Below are 20,933 nucleotides of genomic sequence, written 5' to 3'. Positions count from 1 at the left end.
AAGGTAGGCATCAATATTGATTATCTTATGAGATGAATAGATATCTCAAGTCTAAAGTGTAGGATCATTACGGCTCTAAAGGGGTGAATAGCACTCACTTTCTTTTCTTTCATGAGTAAATATATTAATCATGCAATGGAAATAAATGAAACTGCAAACAAATAGTAACAAAGACACCAAACAACGGGGGACAAAACACTAGTATATGTAGGGTTTTACGTGGTCCATAACCTTTAGAGCTACTACATCCACGGCCTAAAGATCTCAACAAAAACAATTAGTTTTTTTCTTTCCAGCCTCAATCGAAGGCGTGGAGAAACCCCTTATACTATAGATTTCTTCTTGTCTAACAATAATATTACAATAAAAGTGCAAAGATGATAAGAAGAATATAGTAATAACAAGAAGATAGGTTTTACAAAGCTTTCAGTAGTTGGGTGATCTCAATCTTCTTACGAATATGATTATGGCATGGTCCTTCTTCCTCACACACGAGTAAAAGAAGAATGAAGAAGCATTAGATTTGCTACCTGAAGTGTCATTTTCTTGAAAGCTTTTCTCAGAGAGGTTGCAAGTTTTGAAACGAGCAATTTCAAAACTTTTATTCTCCCCACTATTAGTTGATTGCTTGTACATCTTTAATTGCTTACTATGCTTGATATGGTCAATATCACAAGCAAAGGTATGTTCGTATATTCGAGATCCTCATTAATCAATTTTCAATTTTACTTTCAATCAATTGTCCATCATACCTTAGTTAATTGTATACCAATCAGTTGACTATCATAGTCAACTTCTAAGCTTTATGTTCGATTCATGTGATCTTTAGTTGACTTCAACAATCATCTAACGATCTTTTTTATTGCTCTGAGACAACCTCAATTGACTTTTCGAGTCAAGTTACAAATTTGTTTGCTCAGTTTATAGAATAGTCAATTTCACGAGTCGACTGATAAATATGTTGTTTACTCCTGTGTGAAATTACGAATTCATCTTGTGGTTATCATAAATCAAATAACATGCAAAACCACAACACTCATCGACATTAGTGGTATTGATTAGTCAACTCTAGGATTACTTGTCAATTGATCTCATACCACAAATCTAGACTCATCTAAATTCGAGATTTGCATTCTCCATGTGTAGTAGATGACTACTACCTTAGTATCAGTCAACTAATATACAATGACTCAACCAATTTACTCCGCCCTAGCTTTGAGTTATCCATGTCCATGTCCACTCAAAGCTCTCTAGTTCATAAACAACCTTGTGTCACATGGTTTCTATGACTTTTGGACTTATGTGCCTAGAAAACTCACGTCTCTTGATCTTCACCATTTAATATATGACCTCCTTGACCTGTTGGAACTTCCACCTTGCCAAGATCTTTTTTGAATTTTTCATGTTTAGCATTTGACCTCCTTGACCTGCTATAACTTCCTCTTGTTAAGATTTTCTTGGACTTTCATGTCTAACATCTGATCTTTCTCGCCTACTAAGACTTCCTCTGTCAAGCTTTCTGCACCTATACATTTGACACACCATATTGATCACCACAAATGCTTAACTTAAACCATAGTCCAAATATTAGAACTCATACAATAAAACATACTTAAGATAAGATTGCATCAACACAAAAGCCAATTGTACCCATCTACACGAAAACCTCAAATTACATCCAGTGAGTTATTCTCAATATAGGTGTGTGATTCCTACTTCTATCAAGTAGCAAACAATTTAGCACATATTGATTATACCATGAAGTCAATTTCATATTCTCAAGATCATATATTTTCAACAACATTACTTCAGATTTTAGGGTTTTCTTGTATCTCTATCAATCTATCATTAAACTAAATGTGTGCTATCAGTATCTTTTTTTGGAATCTATGAGTTGCAAAAACTCAATGAGACTAACAAAAATAAGAGACTAACTTCATTAATCATATAAATTACATTGAACAATATTTCCTTCTTATAACTCAGTTGACTCTATGAATTAACACTAACATGTTGCCCAATGGACACGACCATCTTTAACAGGTTAGAGATCCACTATGGTTTGTGGCCCAGTCAACTAGACTATTAGGTTGGGCCCATTGGATTATGTCGGATCATGAGCATAGGGCTAATCGCTTGGTCTATCGGGCCAGGGCTGATCAAGTTGGACCTAAAGTGGGGATGATTAAGGAGCCTAATTTGATTTATTTCTGGCACTAATTAACTATACATGGCCAAACTCAAGGAGCCAATTAAAATTCAAGCAATCACTCGATGAAGTTCGACAAAAGATTTGGCCGTTATGGTCAACTGCAACTTCTCGATTTACCTCCTCACAGATGATCGTGGGACCGATCGTATGAAACCGCTGGGGTGGCGGATTCCACCTTTTGTTGAAGAAGAAGTGGACAAAAGATTTGAGCTTCAAACATGTAGGAGACATATAAGAGCATAATGATATCAAATATCAACTGGACTCACCTTTTTGCAGCCATGGGTACAAACTAATAGCCTTTGGAAAAAGATTTCTTGGCTTCAATTAAGGCCACACTTCCTGCCTGGGACATGTTTATGCATTGATTAATGGATTTGACTTGACTAAATTTATAGACTTGTTATCCTCGATCAAGGTTTACAAAATCTAAAAGTAGAAGATGAAATTTACATAACAAGGCTTGCCTGTTCAATAAGTATATGTAACTGCCTAATTAATCAAACCATTGGGACACAATGACGAGATCTTTTCTAACAGTTTCAAAGAGAGATGAAAACCCAGAAAATTATGAGGCCGAGATGAGATTCTAGTCACTAAAACTCTCACCCCATCACTTCTACATTCTACGTTCTACATTGCTGTGAACCAAAACATAACTTGCTGCTTTCTTTTTCTTTTGTCTCTGTGACTGTCGATATCAACCTATCCTAATATCTAAGTGCAAGAGAAGAACAAAAACCTCATTCGTGCCAGCTAGACACAGTGATCACTCTAAGATTAGAAGGTAGGATCAACTAATACAACTCATGAGCAAGAGAATTTACTTCAACTGCCTTCAGAGATCCCATTGATCTTTGTTTACTTGTGGTCTAATTGTTCTATCTGTAGGGATCTATATGCGCGAAAAACCGATTAAACCGCATATAACGCAGCGGAAAACAGGATCCCTCTAGAAGATCCATGCGAAAAACATACTCGTTTGAGGATTCTATCTACTAGAATCGAGGTTACCTTCGATGCGTGCCCTTCGCAATCCCGACAGCAACTCTTTGCCTTCAAGGTCGTCGAATTTCAGCACGATCAGTGTGTTCGCGCCTCCACGGTATCCACACGAACACTGAGATGGAGAAGAACCAAACTGTGGTGCTAGCCACAAAATAGAGTTCGGCCAAGAGAAGAAGAAGAAGAAGAAGAGGGAGAGCAAGAGCATCCAACAACCCCTTCATCAAGAGCCTCTCACCCCTTTTTATATCCCACCATGAGATATGAAGGATGAAGGATTTTCTTGACTTTTAGTGATCCACGAAATTAATATTTTATTAATTCCCATGCATCTCATGCATGAAGATCTTTCTCCTCTTTTAATGAAGATCATGCATCTCATGCATGATAATCTTTCTCTTCTTTTAAGGAAGATCATGCAACCTTTTAATGATCATGCATCTTATGCATGATAATCTTTGATGAATTCGAATTTGGCTTGTGTGACTTCAGTCCAACTCGAGTCTCACACAATCTGAGTTGACTTGAGTCTAACTCGAATCAAACTCAATCTGAATTGACACTAAGGGCTAATTTTAACACTATCAACTAGATGGAGACAATGGCTACTGATACCACATGGCTATCTCAAATCCAGCTAGTGCATTTCCAAGCTATTCTCCAAATAACATTACTGTGGAAGTTACTCTAAGCAAAAGCTGATGAAAATAGTTTGTTTCTAAAGCTAATTCTTTTTTGACCAACAAGGAAAACCAAACAGTTAAGGGCATGAGAATCACCTTACGATAGCAGCCTAAAAGGATGATCAAGACAATGTGTAGTGTAACATAGCTTTAAGTAGGGATACAAACGTCACTAGAAAATAGACAAATTTAGACAACTGAATAAAAAATAATAATAAAGAACGCTTGTGTTGCAGAACTCAGCTAGACGTGATACAAAACTTTTAGTAGATAGTCTTACAAAATATGCATAGATAATTAAGAGAGAAAAAATGACATGAAAGAGATTAAAAAGAGAGAAGTTCCTATAACCAACATGTGTCATTCTTACAATTTTGGTTGAATGATAGCTGCAGATTCCAAAAAGAAAACCAACTACCATAAAATTGATTATCATGGGATCCTGGTTATACATTCAGGTTCTGCCTTGTTGCTTCCATTTTCAGCAATAGATTTTTCATACCAGCTTCCATCCGCATCTTCATATTGCAATACTCCTGATGAGTCTTTTCAGTAGCTTGTAGTTCGTTAAGCTTTTCTCTGTCTTTCCTCTGACTCGCTCAGTCGCAATTTTTCAATTTGACTTGCATAATCTTCATCAATTTTCGAACTCCTAGCTATTACAATGTGTCTTAGACTCATGGCTTCATTCTTTGCATCATCAGCGTGCTGTTGGTACATTTTGGCCTCAGCTTCTTTGAGCTTTATGATCCTCTCCAGTTCATTAACTGTCAGCGCCTTTTCTAGACTCACTGCTGTTTCACCAGCTTTCCTACCAATCTGGTCAAATTCTGCGATAGAGATCAGACCTGTATTTTCAAAAACACAGGCATTTTCCAACATGAAAGATTGCAATCGCTTTGGGCTTGAGCCAGATCTAGCATTACTTTGGATAGCCTCATTTTTTACTTTCGTAGGTGTAAAGAGTAAAGGATTGTTTTTGATGCTAAATCCACTCTCTGAAAAACAAGTTAATAGGCATTAGTAGAGTTTACAACCAACAGAAAAGGTAACATTCACATATGTAAAATATAGCATTTACTATTCATACGTGAACAAGTGTCTACAACACATCAAATGTACTATTTTGATGATCAATGTAACTCACAGATTTAGGAATCAATCTACAATTGTTACACAAATAGCAGAGGTAATCATTTATTTTGAACATTTTGAATAGTGAGCCTGATTTATGATATAAACGCAGAGCATAGGATAAACATTGTGCTAATCAGATGGGACCATGTCACTTTCCTCTCCATGCACATGATATCTAAAAGTTGAGAGAGACACCTTTTGAAATTGAAGCTAAACGAAAAAAAAAAGACAATCCGGTAAACGAAGCTCCCGCTAATGTGAGATCCTAGGAAGGGTCGGATCACATTGAGTCTATTATACGTAGTCTTACTTTACATTGCAAGAAATGATGTCTACGACTCGAAACCGTGATCACAAAATCACATGACAATAATTTTACAATTGAGTCAAAGCTCCCCTTCAAATTGAAGCTAAAAGAAAACAACGAAAAAAATACACAATGTGAGTTGTAACTATTTGGGTCAGACTTTGACATTTCTTGCATGGATTTACTTGATATTGTAGTTTTAAAGTCTACACAGTAGTAAGAGAAATTGACCATTGTTAACAAGTTAAGACATCAGAATATTTTACAACCAACAGAAATGGTACAGTTACATTTACACATGTAAAATATAGCAATAATTATTCATACGTGTGCAAGCATCTACAGCAGATCAAATGTAGGAATCTAGTTTACAACTGTTAAAAAAATAACAGAGGTAATCATTTACTTTTGAATAGTGAGTTTGATTTATGATAAACCTAGAGAGTAGGAAAATTCTACTTGCAGGCAACAAAATAAAGGAACTTGAGTGTTGTATGAAATATCTTCACAAATTTTATGAGAAACATAAAGATAAAATTGTAAATGGAAAACAAATTTACCTGAAAGAAATGCCATTATCTGACTAAGAACTTCAGAATGGTCGGCGTTGTTCTCAAGATTCAGCAGCATCTGATCAGCTAACTCGTGTAATCTTCTATCCCGTGCATCATTACTGGCAGAGAAGATCCTGCTGACATATTGAAGTTCCTGGGCTAGAATTTCTGCTTTCCAGTCCTTGGCACATGTAACAAAAACTTCCTTAACAAAGCCAAACATCTCCGAAGGATGGCCACAAGCAAAACAATGAAACTGCATTTCAGTAAATCCTTCTCCTATATGCCCATTTCTAATATGAAAATCACGCAATCCACAATCTGTGTGGCACCAATGGAGACACATGTCACAACCAACCCAACTACATGTATTTGATGCATCATCAAACTTGGAACACACAAGACACATGCAAGCACTGCAGAATCCAACTTTCTTTATGCACATTTTGCAGTCACAATTATCCACAGGCAACAAACTCCCACAAGAAAGATTCTGGCATTTCAAATTCAGGAAGATCTCAATCAAACTAGAGGATGGCAAGCTATTTGTTTTCTGAATAAAAGCAAGACAACCTGTTTTTATGGTCACCAGGATTTCTAGAAGGACTTGTGGGCAATTTCTCAGCGTTTCCATTATCATGTCAGACCTTTGAAGTGCCTCCTGGAATAAATGCAGCAGGCTGGTTTTATCTTCGTTAGTCAGCATCTCACAAATACTTTCCTTCAAGTAGGCTACTGAATGTTCTGACATTTCTTGAAGCATTCTACCATTCAGATACAAAGGTTGAGACACAATCTTGTAGACAATCTTCTCTGTGACACTTAATCCATTAAGTAAGAGCTGCTCAACATTCCATTGATTAGTACCACTGCTTCTCTCCCCAGCCACTTGACTCATCTCCTTGGTAGGTTGAGATCTAGAATCATGGCTGTTTGTTGGGGAGGCTTGTTGTGGAAGGCTCAACTGTCGGAATAGGCTATTAGGCTTAAAGCTATGTGGATCAGTCATTGAAAGAAGTGAAGTATGTGAAGAGTTTCCATTCATCTGCACACTAAGGAAAGGTGGGCCAGATCTATTCTTCTTAGTGTTCCTTGAAGTGTGAGATTGCAATGTTGTATTACTTAAAACTTGATTCACCCCTCCAGAAGTAGCATGGCTACCAACTGGATTGTCTTGAAGGTATGGTGAATTCTGAGGAACAGAACAACTGGGATCATGGAGAACAGTTTGGGAGCTTGCAAATGAGATTGAAGTTCCAAATCCATCTGACTTCATTCTCAATGTGGATGGCGATGACTTTATGCCCTCAGCACAGCTTGAGTTCTCAAGCTTTGGCTTGGCATCTTTTAAGGAATGATATGAAAATCCACCAGGAAGAGAAAGAGAAAGGTCCAGAGGCTCACTTTTGAGCTCTTTAACTGCAATATTGCAAGCATTCTTACTGCTAGAATGCGAATTATCCTCCTGATTAGTCTTGGATGAGAAGACCAACTCAAAACCCCTTCTTCTAGGGCCTTCAAGGGAATCCCCACTTTCCAAAAGATCAGCTTTAGTTGAGTGAGAAATTGCAAGGTTTTTGTCTTTGTCCAGGTGCTTCTCTGAAGACTGGTCCCTGCTAAGCATCAATATCACTAACTTGTCATCATTATGGATAATAGAACCATTAGGATGAGTCTCCAGATCAAAAAAGGATTGTTCTTTTTCTATGACTTCAAGCTGTATGCCTGTATCATGCTTCGTTTGAATTACAGCTTCAGCTTCCCTATCTTGTCCATTATCTGTCGCATGCACCATTTTGGTTTCAACTTTACCTGCATTTTCAATGATTTCAAATGTAGCTGCATTGCATTGGGCTTCTTCCACTGGCTTCTCCTCCTGAAATGGGGAAATAGAACATACCATCTCATGCTTTTGCATGACATCAACTTTAGCTTCATCATATTTGTTTTCTTCTTTGTTGATTTCTGAATTTTCTTCCTGAATGTGGTGAGTAGGAGATGTCATCACACGAGCTTCTTCATCAACTGCCTGCTCCTGGTGATTGCGTACCAAATCCTCACCTTCCAACTGTAAATACAAGCTTCCTTCGTTACAGACCTCTGAATTTGTCCTGCACAACTCACCCTCTACTCCTTTATCCTCATTAGCATCTTCGGCACTTCCTTCTCCATCCCATCTATCCTCATCCATCTTCTTAACAACATCAGACTGGTCAACATTTACCACATCAGTTGCATTATCAGCACCAATTAGGGAATTTGCCAATTTTCCTTCTTTTCCTTCACCGATAACAACATTATCATCAGCATCCAACTTCATTGCTTCAGATAGTATTTCTTGTTTCCGCAAAACTTCTCCATGTGTACTATTGTTCACTGAATCTCTGTTCTCGCAGTAATCAGAATCCAACATAGTAGCTGACTTGCTACCAATAGATGGTGGCTTTACGTTTCCTGCTTCTGGTTCGAGCTCGCCCTCTTCCATCTCGCTACCGTTGCTGCCAATCTCTCTGCTCCGCTTTCCTGCCCTAGCTGACCTCGTCTCTTCTTTCCTCGACTGTTCCCCGCTGGAGGAGTCCCTAGAATTCACTTTCTTTCTTTGATAATCAGAAGGCGCGGCATGGCTCCATCTCCCAGCCAAATCTGAATATATCGACGGAGATTTCCGCAACTCCTCGCTAGAGAGGTACTTGGAACTTCTCGACCTCCAAGACGACCAGCTCCCACAGCCCTCTCCCCTCGGCCGGTCCCGGTCCGACCTGGAACCCTTCGGAAACTCCCTCCTTAGCCCCGAGAAGCTCTCCGTTCGGTGCATCCGCTCGCTTCCGTAGGAGCCCCGTGTTGACAAGGCCAGCATCTGCCGATCGCCGTGCCGGTCGTAGCCTTTCCGACGGTAGAAGTGCTCCGAATCATGGCCATACCGCCTACGGAGCGCCCGCTCCTCATCGTATCCCTGATCGTATGAAAACTCCCCGTAGGACAGGCGATGGTGGGAGGAGGAGCGATCCGGGTGGCGACCCCTCCGTGAAAAGTCCTCCCAGCTCAGTTTCTCGCCTGCATGGTCCTCCAAGTGTTCCTCGTGCGCCGACGATCTCGGACGCTTCATGAAGAGAGAACTGTCCCGATCGAATTGCTTCAAAAGAGAGTAAGCAGGAGGGAGGAGAGGGCCAGGGAAAGCGAGGGAGGGAATTCGACATATCCGCCTGCCATGACCATCGCTTTCTCTTTCTCGTCGACTTCGAGTTATCGAAAGAAAAGGAAGCGTGCAGACGAAGGATCTCCTTTAGTTGCCTCCTCGCTCCGCTCCTGTCGACGTCGCCTCTCCCACTTATGTTGGTCAACGCAGTTAAGTCATTAATAAATAAAACGGACATTTAAGAGACCTTGATGGCTGCAAAATTTAGATCGTGCTGTACGATGTCATCTCGACCGTCCATCTCGAATCGTTGACGGGGAGTACGGTCGCCAGTACTTCAACATCCTCCATTGAACGCCCGTAGCTACCCGAATTTTGACTGGAAGGTACTTGTGTGTAAGATCGGTTGGACTACATTGTTTTTGAAGGATTATCAAAAGAGCCTGTCTTGATTTTTTTTTTAAATAGCAAGGAAAAAGATTATTCTAAAATATAAAAAAGTGTTTAAATAAACTGCTGTACCATGTTGGTGCAAGATGCACTAAGATCTTGCCTAGTGTTTCGATGTTTGACAATACACCTAGGTCTGGTCAGTTTGACCAAGGGTTGATCCAAACAGGACTTGATGTTTGGATGTGTGGAAGTGAGTGAGAAAGATCTAGTCGGTTAGACTAGACAATGGAAGTCCTGGTGAGTGAAGCTGGGCAAGGGAAAGTCCTAGTTGTAGGCTAGGCAAAGGGAAGTCCTGATTTGGAGGATCAGGCGGAAGTCTTGGCAGAGTCAACGTGCACCAGGCAAAGACCTGGACTTGGTCAGGAGGACCAAGTTGCGGAAGGCTGGACTTGGTCAGGAGGATCAAGTTGCAGCGGAGGACTGGACTGATCAGGAGGATCAGTTGCAGTCAAGGAGAAGAGTGGACTGATCAGGAGGATCAGTTGCATTCCAAGTCCTGGGGGGCAACGACAGAGCCGAGCACAAGTCCAACAAGTCTGGGTGACTTGGTTGGCACAAATTCTCCAGAATGGAGTGGGTTAAACTAACCCAGGATTTCGGTAGAAATCCGAAGTTAGACCCACAAGGTAAAACTAGTTTGGCTTGGTTGTATTCATGCTTGTTTTGCAGGAATCATAATGCAGGGTCAACTTCAAACAGCCATAACTTTTGACTCGGGTCTCAGAACGAGGCAAACTCAGATGCGTTGGAAAGCTCTTTCAGAGATCTACAAAATTGGTGTTTTGAGTTTTTTCGGATTCAGGCTGGAGTCGACTCAGAATGCCATTTGAGTCGACTCCAAGGGCTGGAGTCGACCCAGAAGCCCATTTGAGTCGACTCGGGCAACAGATAATGACCAGATTCGAGCAGGATCAAGTTTTATCATCCATGTCAGCTGGAGTCGACCCAGATGGGCATCTGAGTCGACTCAGGAGGTGTATATAAGGCCGTGAACGTGCAGAAGCCAGCCATTCAAGCCAATTAACCTCCTTGCTCAACTAGAGGTGTTTCTGAACGCGAACGGAGCCAGACGCTTGCAACCGGGGAAGGTCCAGGAGGAGTACGTGGTGCTCGGACTTCCAGATCGGCTACAAGTTGCTTGGTTAACTTTTCTTTACTTGTCCTGTTAAGTTAATTTTTGTTTGTAATTCCTGGACTGTAAGACGGGTTTCTCCGCCTCCGAACGCCGTTCGGAAAGGAGACCACTAGTGGACGGGCGCCTCCCGTGATTAGGCCTTGGACGTACTAACCCTGGGGGGTTAGGAACCAAGTAAATCCCGCGTGTCCCCTGCCTTGTTTTTCTAATTCCGCTGCTTTAGTATTTGATAGTAAACGAACGAATCGAAAAAGCGATACGCGCTATTCACCCCCCCTCTAGCGCGTACACGATCCTACAATTGGTATCAGAGCCGGTGCGCTTCTGATTGGACTAACCGCCAAGGGAGCAAGACGGCAAAGATGGAGGGGGAAAAAGGTAATTTTAAAAGTTCGTTTTAAATTTCACATAATATGTTTTAAGTGCAGGGAGAGAGGGCACTATAAAAATAAGTGTCCTACTCGTAAGAATCGGACGGCACCACCGGCGGCAAAGGAGCAACCGATGCCAGGAGCCCGGAAGAACAAAGATCACATCCGATGCTTCAAGTGCCAAAAACGCGGCCACTACAAGAACCGGTGCCCGGAGAGGAAGACGGAGAAAAAGTCAGAATTGGGGGAAGCGATTCCGGTAAGTCAGTTAAATTACGAAAATACCCCTAGGTTGCATGCCCATGCTAGATCTATTTTTTCTGCAAATTTAGATAATTTTTCTGTAAATTTAGAAAAATTAGAAAAAGTCTCTTTGAACAATTTAAATTTAGATAAAAATAAAAATTTAGATAATCTAGAAAATTTAAATTTAAATAAGATAAATTCAAACTTGAGTAAATCAAATTCGGATAAATTAGAAAATTTAAATTTAGATTTAAATAATTTGACTAAATCAAATTTGAATAATTCAAATTTGAAAAAGTCAAATTTAAAAATATTAGATAATAATTTAAATAAATTAAATTTGAACAATTCTAAAATAACTAAATTAGATAAATTGAAAAATTCAAACCTAGATCCTAAAAACAAGGAAAAATTCATCTAATCTTAATAAATTAATTAAAAATTCTGAATTAAATAATAATTTAACTAATTCAAATCTAATTAATTTAATTAATAATAATACTTAAATTTAATGGAGTTAGAAATTTCTCAAATAAATAATAAATTAAGAATAATTAGTAAATCTATATTAAATTCAACTAATTTAAATTTAACCAATTCAATTATTAATGATGCAAATTTAATTGATTTAGAATTATCCCAAATAAATAAAAAATTAGAGATAATTAATAAATTAAATTTAAATAAAAATTCAACTAATTCAAATTTAACCAATTCAATTGTTAATAATACAAATTTAATTAAATTAGATCTATCCCAAATAAATAAAAAATTAAACCAAATCTTTAACTTATTCAACTAAGATAATGATATAATAAATCAACTTTAAATAATTTAATAATCCCAAAAATTAATAATTCAACTAAACAAAAATTAATAAACATCAAGATAAATTAAACAATTCAATTTTATTTAAAAAATTCGAAATTAAAAATTCAAAATAATTCTAATAATAAGAAAATTCAAAATTCAACAAGATTAATCTTAAAATTAATAATTTAATAAATAAAAATTCAAAATTAAATAATAAAATTAATTATAATTCAGTACCATTTAATTATGAAACATTGAATAACTCTAAAAATTAAATTCAATAATTAAAAATTAAAATTCCAAAATTATAAACATTAAATAAAATATTTAATTAAATTAAAATTCTAAAATAAGGAAAATATTTTTATAAATTTTAACAAGTCAAATTAAATCTTAAAACTCAAATTTATTAATCATTCAAACTTAATTATTCAATTATTGCAAGGATTGAGCCCCGGGGAGCCGTCCTTTGCGAATAATTCAAACTATAAATAATATAAATTTATAATGCAAACATAAATTAAATTAAAAATTAAATTAAATTAAAATTAAATTAAATTAAATTAAATTAAAATTAAATTAAATTAAAATTAAATTAAATTAAAATTAAATTAAAATTAAATTTAAAATTAAATTTATTCAAACTAAATTAAACTTAAAAGCTATGAACCTAATTAAAATAAATTACCTTTAATTATAAAACTAAATTAAAATATTACCAAATGAAACGTAAATAAAATTCAAAGTGTGTCAAAGTGGGTTGACACGCTCGCGGGTCCACACGACATGTATCAAATCGAGAATTTGATACATCATTAGAAATTAAAAATTATTGCTTGAATTGTTTGACTCATGCATATTTGCCATGACATGCATCTGCTTTACTTTAAATGCATATAACATGACATGTCATCATGTTTATTTAACTGCTTAATTTAGAACGGTTAGTTAAGGACACATGAATGGTTGATACTTGCCAACATAGTACCAGGGTGGGGCGAGATGATAGTACGTCAGGGAGGCTAGACAAAGTGGTCAAGAAGGGTAAGGAGTACCTGACTTGGTTCACGGAGTCGAACTGAACTGACCGAAGCTACCTCGCCACATCCTAGACTAGTTAGACCAAGGTTTTTCAATAAATTGGTTAAGTCCATAATTTCTTGAATTGATTCTGTCTAGGAAGTGGTCGTTGCTCCGATAACCAAGAAGGCCCCTTGCCTCGCCACCCACCTGGGAATCAATTTTTGAAATGTGTACTTAATTGGTTGAAGGCTAAACCTGAATCTAACTCAAGGTCAAACATTCATTAGAAATTAACTTAAATTTAATCAAGATAAAATTGAAACTCATCTCACACAACCCATAAGGTTACCCGTGTATGCTATGTATTGCAACACTTAGTACGGGTGAGATGATAAGGACAATTAAAGTACAATATTTTGAAAAAGATTTTCAAAAATTACTATAAATATTTTTATAAAAACTATTTTTGAAAATTGATATTTCCTTGAGTTTCATGCTTGCTGGGTGTATCTATACTATAACTTTTCAAAACATTATATATTTGAAAACTTGGTTGACCAACACATTAGACACAAAACCTCTAGGTCAACACTAAGTCTAAGAACCCTAAGACACATAGGCAGAAAATCCTTGTGGTCAACAAGGATGTCCTAAGAGAGTGTCTAGTTCAGGGGGAGGTCATTCTTGAAAGATCATATTTTTTAAAAGACCTCTTAAAAACAAACCTTAAAAATTCAAAAATTATATTAAAAAAAAAAATCTTAAGTTAGTTACTCTGGCTGATTTAGATTAACCTCTAAGACACTTAGGGAGATTGCCTTGTGGCTAACAAGGGGCCCTGTGGAAGTGTCAGATTTAGGGGGAGGTCTAAATCGAAAGAGTATAATTAACTTAAAATTATTTTTCCTAAAATTAAATTTCAAAATTATTTTATACATTACCTTTTTATTCTGGGTCAAACCCTAGCTAGACACATAGGGAAGCTGCTTTGTGGTTAACAAAGAATCCTAATGACGTGTCTGGTTCAGGGGGAGACTCTGAATTAAAAGGATAATTATTAGTTTTTCAAAAACCTACCTATTTTAACACTCTTGCAAAACTATTTGAAAAACAAGATTTCAAAATTATTATATATTATTCTTTTGATTTAGGATCAAACCCTAAGACACACGGGGGAGTTTGCTTTGTGGTTAACAAAGGGCCCTGAGGACGTGTCTAGTTAAGGGGGAGATTCTAATTTAAAAGGATAATAAATAATTTTTCAAAAACTATCTATGTTAAAAATACTTAGTTTCAATAAAAATCATTTTAAAAAATTATTTCAAAAATTATTATTTTTCAAAAATACCTATGTTGCAAAATACTTTTGAAAACTAAGTTCAAAATCTTTTTGAAAATCAAACTTAAAATTTTACTTTCAAAATACTTTTGAAAACTAAGTTCAAAATTCTTTTTGAAAATCAAACTCACTTTGCGAAATACTTTTGAAAACTAAGTTTGCAAAATCATTCAAAAACTCACTTGAAAATCAAACTTACTTTGAAAATTCTTTTGAAAAACTATGTTAAACAAATCTTTCAAAACTTAAGTTTGAAAACTGTTTTGAAAATCTAATACAAAATTTATGTTTCCAAACTTAGTTGAAAATCACTCTAAAAATAAGTTTTTACAATCTACTATGGTCTTTCAAGAATTATCAAGACTTAGGTGTGACCATAGACATTACCAATATTGTTGGTGCAAGAGTGAATGGACTTAAAATTTAAAATCTTTTTGATGTATGAAAAGGGGGAGAAGGGACCTTAAGTTAATAATATAGAATTCTCCCAGATAATTAAACCCTGACCGATATTAACTTAAGAAATTGTCAAACATCAAAAAGGGGGAGATTGTTGGTGCAAGATGCACTAAGATCTTGCCTAGTGTTTCGATGTTTGACAATACACCTAGGTCTGGTCAGTTTGACCAAGGGTTGATCCAAACAGGACTTGATGTTTGGATGTGTGGAAGTGAGTGAGAAAGATCTAGTCGGTTAGACTAGACAATGGAAGTCCTGGTGAGTGAAGCTGGGCAAGGGAAAGTCCTAGTTGTAGGCTAGGCAAAGGGAAGTCCTGATTTGGAGGATCAGGCGGAAGTCTTGGCAGAGTCAACGTGCACCAGGCAAAGACCTGGACTTGGTCAGGAGGACCAAGTTGCGGAAGGCTGGACTTGGTCAGGAGGATCAAGTTGCAGCGGAGGACTGGACTGATCAGGAGGATCAGTTGCAGTCAAGGAGAAGAGTGGACTGATCAGGAGGATCAGTTGCATTCCAAGTCCTGGGGGGCAACGACAGAGCCGAGCACAAGTCCAACAAGTCTGGGTGACTTGGTTGGCACAAATTCTCCAGAATGGAGTGGGTTAAACTAACCCAGGATTTCGGTAGAAATCCGAAGTTAGACCCACAAGGTAAAACTAGTTTGGCTTGGTTGTATTCATGCTTGTTTTGCAGGAATCATAATGCAGGGTCAACTTCAAACAGCCATAACTTTTGACTCGGGTCTCAGAACGAGGCAAACTCAGATGCGTTGGAAAGCTCTTTCAGAGATCTACAAAATTGGTGTTTTGAGTTTTTTCGGATTCAGGCTGGAGTCGACTCAGAATGCCATTTGAGTCGACTCCAAGGGCTGGAGTCGACCCAGAAGCCCATTTGAGTCGACTCGGGCAACAGATAATGACCAGATTCGAGCAGGATCAAGTTTTATCATCCATGTCAGCTGGAGTCGACCCAGATGGGCATCTGAGTCGACTCAGGAGGTGTATATAAGGCCGTGAACGTGCAGAAGCCAGCCATTCAAGCCAATTAACCTCCTTGCTCAACTAGAGGTGTTTCTGAACGCGAACGGAGCCAGACGCTTGCAACCGGGGAAGGTCCAGGAGGAGTACGTGGTGCTCGGACTTCCAGATCGGCTACAAGTTGCTTGGTTAACTTTTCTTTACTTGTCCTGTTAAGTTAATTTTTGTTTGTAATTCCTGGACTGTAAGACGGGTTTCTCCGCCTCCGAACGCCGTTCGGAAAGGAGACCACTAGTGGACGGGCGCCTCCCGTGATTAGGCCTTGGACGTACTAACCCTGGGGGGTTAGGAACCAAGTAAATCCCGCGTGTCCCCTGCCTTGTTTTTCTAATTCCGCTGCTTTAGTATTTGATAGTAAACGAACGAATCGAAAAAGCGATACGCGCTATTCACCCCCCCTCTAGCGCGTACACGATCCTACACTGAAAGAGAAAAAGAAAAAAGACTTATCAATGTGTGCATTCCTCCTTGAATTGCAATCTCCTCGTCGACGGTGGATGGAATCGGCGGAGTAGTCCTGGATGGATGGATGGATCTTTGAATTCCTCTCCGGATAGCGGCTACGGTGTCCTTGATTCACCTCCAAGAGCTCCCCCTCTTTTATCAGCGTTTTAAGAGATGCTTATATATGTCCCCAGACGCGACACGGTCGTGCCACATGGCACGGCCTAGAAGCTCGCCTCATGTCCTCCGTTGGCACGGTCGTGCCTCTTTGGCACGACCCGAAGCTGGTTTCAATTTACAAAATGGGAACGACCATGCCTTGTAGGCATGGCTCCAGCTAGTGGTGTTTCTGTTACAGGGACACGATCGTGCCTTGTAGGCATGCCCCCTAGTCTGGTTGGCTCTGGATTGAGGGCACGACTGTGCTTTGTGGCACGACAGATGCGGTGTTTTTGTATGGAAATTTATTTATTATTATTTACATTATTCTCTTTATTAAATGTCACTTACACCCATCAAAATTAATTAATTATTTATTTACCAAACCTGCTCTTTATTGTCGTCCTAAGTGGTATAGAGAGGTCCGGGTCGTCTCTCTCGGATTCAATGACCAAATGTTATTCTAGACTTGTTGCAGGGTTTTATTGTATTTTATTCATTCCTAACTCTTTACAAGATCCATTTATTGGCAATCAAATCTTATACATTAAAGTCAATCATACACAATTACACTATACTACAAACCTAATGAGAAACACACAACATAAACTATATTCACACAATATACAACACTATATACACAACATTATACACTACATACAATATACATCCAGTATACATCCTACAAAATATGCAACTAACTTAATATACATACAACCAATAAATAAATCTACAAATGACTTTCATTCCCACAACATATAATATACAACATGAACATAATTTAAATACAAATGTTACACAAATTACTTCACAAATTATGCTACACAGATCTTCAAATATATTCACAAACATTATACACATGCATCAACTTAAATATACAAACACCATTTACTACAACATACATACAACATGATTTGTTCATGAACATTTATCCTATTTACAATGATTCCAACACATATATCACAAGCATGCAACCGGTTTCAACAACTCCATCTCAACCACATTATAAACACTACAAGTTCAACATTAAATCATATCCATTATACCCTTGAACAAACAATCAGTTAACATTCAAGTCACAATTCAACATGTACATTCATCCATTCCATTACAAACTTAACAAAATTCCACAACTAAAGGTTCCACATTCAACATGTTTCATTTCAGCAGTTAAAACCCATTGTTCCTGATACAATTCAATTCATTGCATATCATGGCTCAAGTTCAACAAAACAAGCTACATATTTGATCCACAAGCCTACAAATATTAACATCATGTCATTCAACCCAAACAAAACATTTGACACAACAACTCCTACAACAACTCAATCACCAAACAGCGTATCAAACATCAACCAAAAGGATAGCCCGATAACTTCATGCAATCTGAAACCGAACCAAACAAGAAGTTAGAATCTATGTTAGAATTTAAGTTCAAGGTTAGAAGATTAGATTAACAATTAGGTTAAGAATTAAGCTCAAGTATTAACACATATTTACAGAGTAGCAAGGAGGGGGGTTCTGATTCAATGTTAACAAAACGGAAAGAAACAAACAATCAAAACACATAAAAACCTAATAAAATTGAATCACAAACTAGGGTTTCGGGGATTCCCTGATTCATCACTGAACGGAGCCAACAGCTGAAGAATCCTTTGCGCCGGGGAAGATGGACTCGCCGGGGTGATGATCGGGAGCAGCGGTCGGCTTAAGACAAAGCTTGGACTCCAAACCGAAGCTCTTTCCCTGCTGCAAATCCACAGACAAAGTCAGAAACCACAACTGAAATCCTTACCTTGAGCTAATCCGGTGACAGTGGAGGTAGAAGACGCCGGCGGTTTTCTGCTGAAATCACAGACAGAGGGCCGGTGTGGGTTCCCAGCTGAAATCACAGACCAGGCCCGGCCACCGTCGGAGCTTCTAGGGCACGGAGGAAATGGGCTGCCGGCGGTCGTCCGGAGCTGGGAATCCACTCACAACCACGGAGACCGAACGGCAGGGGGTAGGGCGGATATCGGCGACGAAGCAACTTCAAGCTTGCCGGCGCCGTCAGCTTTGAATCAGGAATCGGGGGAAGAAATGGAAGCGGAAGAGAGTGGGGGAGGCCCGGCGACGGAGAAAAACAGAGGAGAAAAGGGCGGAAACAGGGGAGAAAAAAATCGCGGAAGAGGAATGCACAGTGTCCCTAGCCTTGCGATCTCGAGCCTCTCCCTTGCGCTGAACCGGCTTCTTTCCTTTTAACGCAGCTGCTGAACCACTGAACCGGAGGATACAAGTGAACCGGCGGCATGTGTGGAGTTGCACTTGAACCGGCAGCATGAATTAGGGTTGGGGAATGGGTTTTGATTTAGTTTAATGGGAATGGGCTTGGGTTTTGGGCTGGATAAGGTGAAGTGGCTCAATCAATTAGGATTTGATTTAAATCAGATGGGATTTGAATTTTGACTTGGTTCAGCTCAATCAACTTGCTGAATTTGATCTGAATTAAACTTAGGTTGGACTTGAACTGAGACATTCGACTGATTTAGCCTGTATTTACCTTGTGTTGAGTTGATTTCTTTGAATTGATCTAAATTGATCTTCAAACCGCATATGAGTTGAACCATCAGTTTGAACTAAGTTGATTTCGAATCCAATTGAACCCATTTGACTCTGACTTGATCCGGACTCGAACCAAAAATTGATTTTATTCAATTTGACCCTCCAAAATTTGTTATCTTCATCCTAAATTCCTGCAAAATAAATTACAACCAAATTAATATCCATAAATTCCCATGATTTAATGCAATTTATAATAAAGCCCAAAAATTCACCAAAATAAAGAAATAGTCCAAAATTCCTATTTATGATATGAAATGCTAGCCAAACCGGTCCAATCTAGCCCCAATTTCCCCGGTAAAAATGACAATTATCAAATCCCCCACACTTATTCTTTCACGTCCCGTGAAAGTAACTAATATACATTATTTTCCACCCTAACACTATCAATCAAATCAGAAAATTGCAACAACAAGCTAAATAAGAGTGACAAAATTTAGAAATCCAAGCAATCCAGAATTCAATTCATACATGGATCAACAAAATAGCAAATTCAATCCGCCCTAAATAAATTGAGAATGATGACTACAAAAACCTCACAGGATAAATATGTGTGGCGCTCATCCTCATAATCGTGTAAATGGTGGATCTCTCTCATGCTACCTATGGTTCATGCACTACCATATGCTTGCTCTTCTTCTAATCTCCACCACTATCATATGCATAAAATCACATAATCCATGAAGATTTATTGCAAAAGAATAATGAATAAAGAATGAACAAAAGAATAACGAATAACGAATAAAGGAAATAATGGAAGGAAAATAATGTGTGTAAAGGGAAAATGAAGAAAATAGATACAAGTGGAAGAAATGGGAAAATTTACATGCTTCATAGATGAATCAATGGAATCATGCCCGGTAAAACTCAAACCAAGCTAGTGTAGGGTGCTAGTAGCAAGGTAACAACTCCTATCTCCTACTAGACTCTAAAATATCGACAATAAAGCTCCTAATAGGAGAAATAAAAATCGCTAAAAACTCACTACCAACTATCCCAAATAAATCTCACCAACTCAAACCTTTATTTTTATTTTATTTCAACCAAAAAGAACCAAACTTTTTTTTTTTTTTTTTTTTTTTTTTTTTTTTTTTTTGCTTTTTTTTTTTTTTCCAACAGAATTTTTTTTTTTTTTTTTTTTTTTTCATTTTTTTTTCAATTCTTTTTTTTTTTTTTAATCTTTCTTTTTTTTTTTTTTTTTTTTTTTTTTTTTTCAGAAGCTTTTTTTTTTTTTGAATTTATCTAAAAATACACAAAACAAAATAAAACAAAAAAAAAATACAACCAACTAAAAATAAAAAAGCAACCTAAACAAAACTACTGGTCTATCAATGGTGAACTCTCTAATCAACACACATACCCCCACACTTAAATTTTTGTCCGTCCCGGGCAAAATATCATCTCAGCAATAAGGTTCCCAAATCCAAGGGAAAGAAATGAAAGAGATAGTAAGGAAAAAGAATGGTACAAAAGAGATGGATTATTCGATACCCTACACTAATAGAAAAGAATGAAAGAATAAAGGAATGAAAGAATGATCTTCATGAAATTATGCAACCCTATGGTAATGTGGCCTCGACAGAATCAGAGCAAGTTCTAGAGTGACATTTACCATAAGTGCCACACAACAAGGAAATCAGGCTCAATCCTCACTAGGTAAAAGAAATAGTCATCATCTCAACTATTTAAGGTAAAATCCATCACTAAGTTGTATCCTCACATAATCCAGGAACTCCTTCATGTCTATAAACCTCTAAAATTCGACAAACTTAGATAACTAAGTTATCACAATTCCTAAGATGATTAAGTCATGCAGGGGAGGAAA

At 37.7% G+C, this 20,933-nt stretch overlaps 1 protein-coding gene across 1 annotated transcript; it reads right to left on the bottom strand.

The window, feature by feature from the left end:
- Positions 1-4,150: 4,150 nt before the first annotated feature.
- Positions 4,151-9,172, bottom strand: LOC141843750 (protein OBERON 4-like). Its single transcript, XM_074731784.1, is given in 3 exon segments — positions 4,151-4,482; positions 4,484-4,898; positions 5,905-9,172. Coding segments are annotated over 3 exon segments (3,651 nt in total). The 5' UTR covers positions 9,005-9,172; the 3' UTR covers positions 4,151-4,346.
- Positions 9,173-20,933: the final 11,761 nt, after the last annotated feature.

Source organism: Curcuma longa, chromosome 13 (assembly GCF_044706935.1).
Source record: "Curcuma longa cultivar G26 ecotype Majalengka, Jawa Barat chromosome 13, ITB_CL_G26_1.1, whole genome shotgun sequence".
In the NCBI taxonomy this organism is placed as follows: Eukaryota; Viridiplantae; Streptophyta; class Magnoliopsida; order Zingiberales; family Zingiberaceae; genus Curcuma; species Curcuma longa.
Note: the sequence above shows the minus strand (reverse complement) of the source record. Positions and strands in the feature narration are given on the sequence as shown.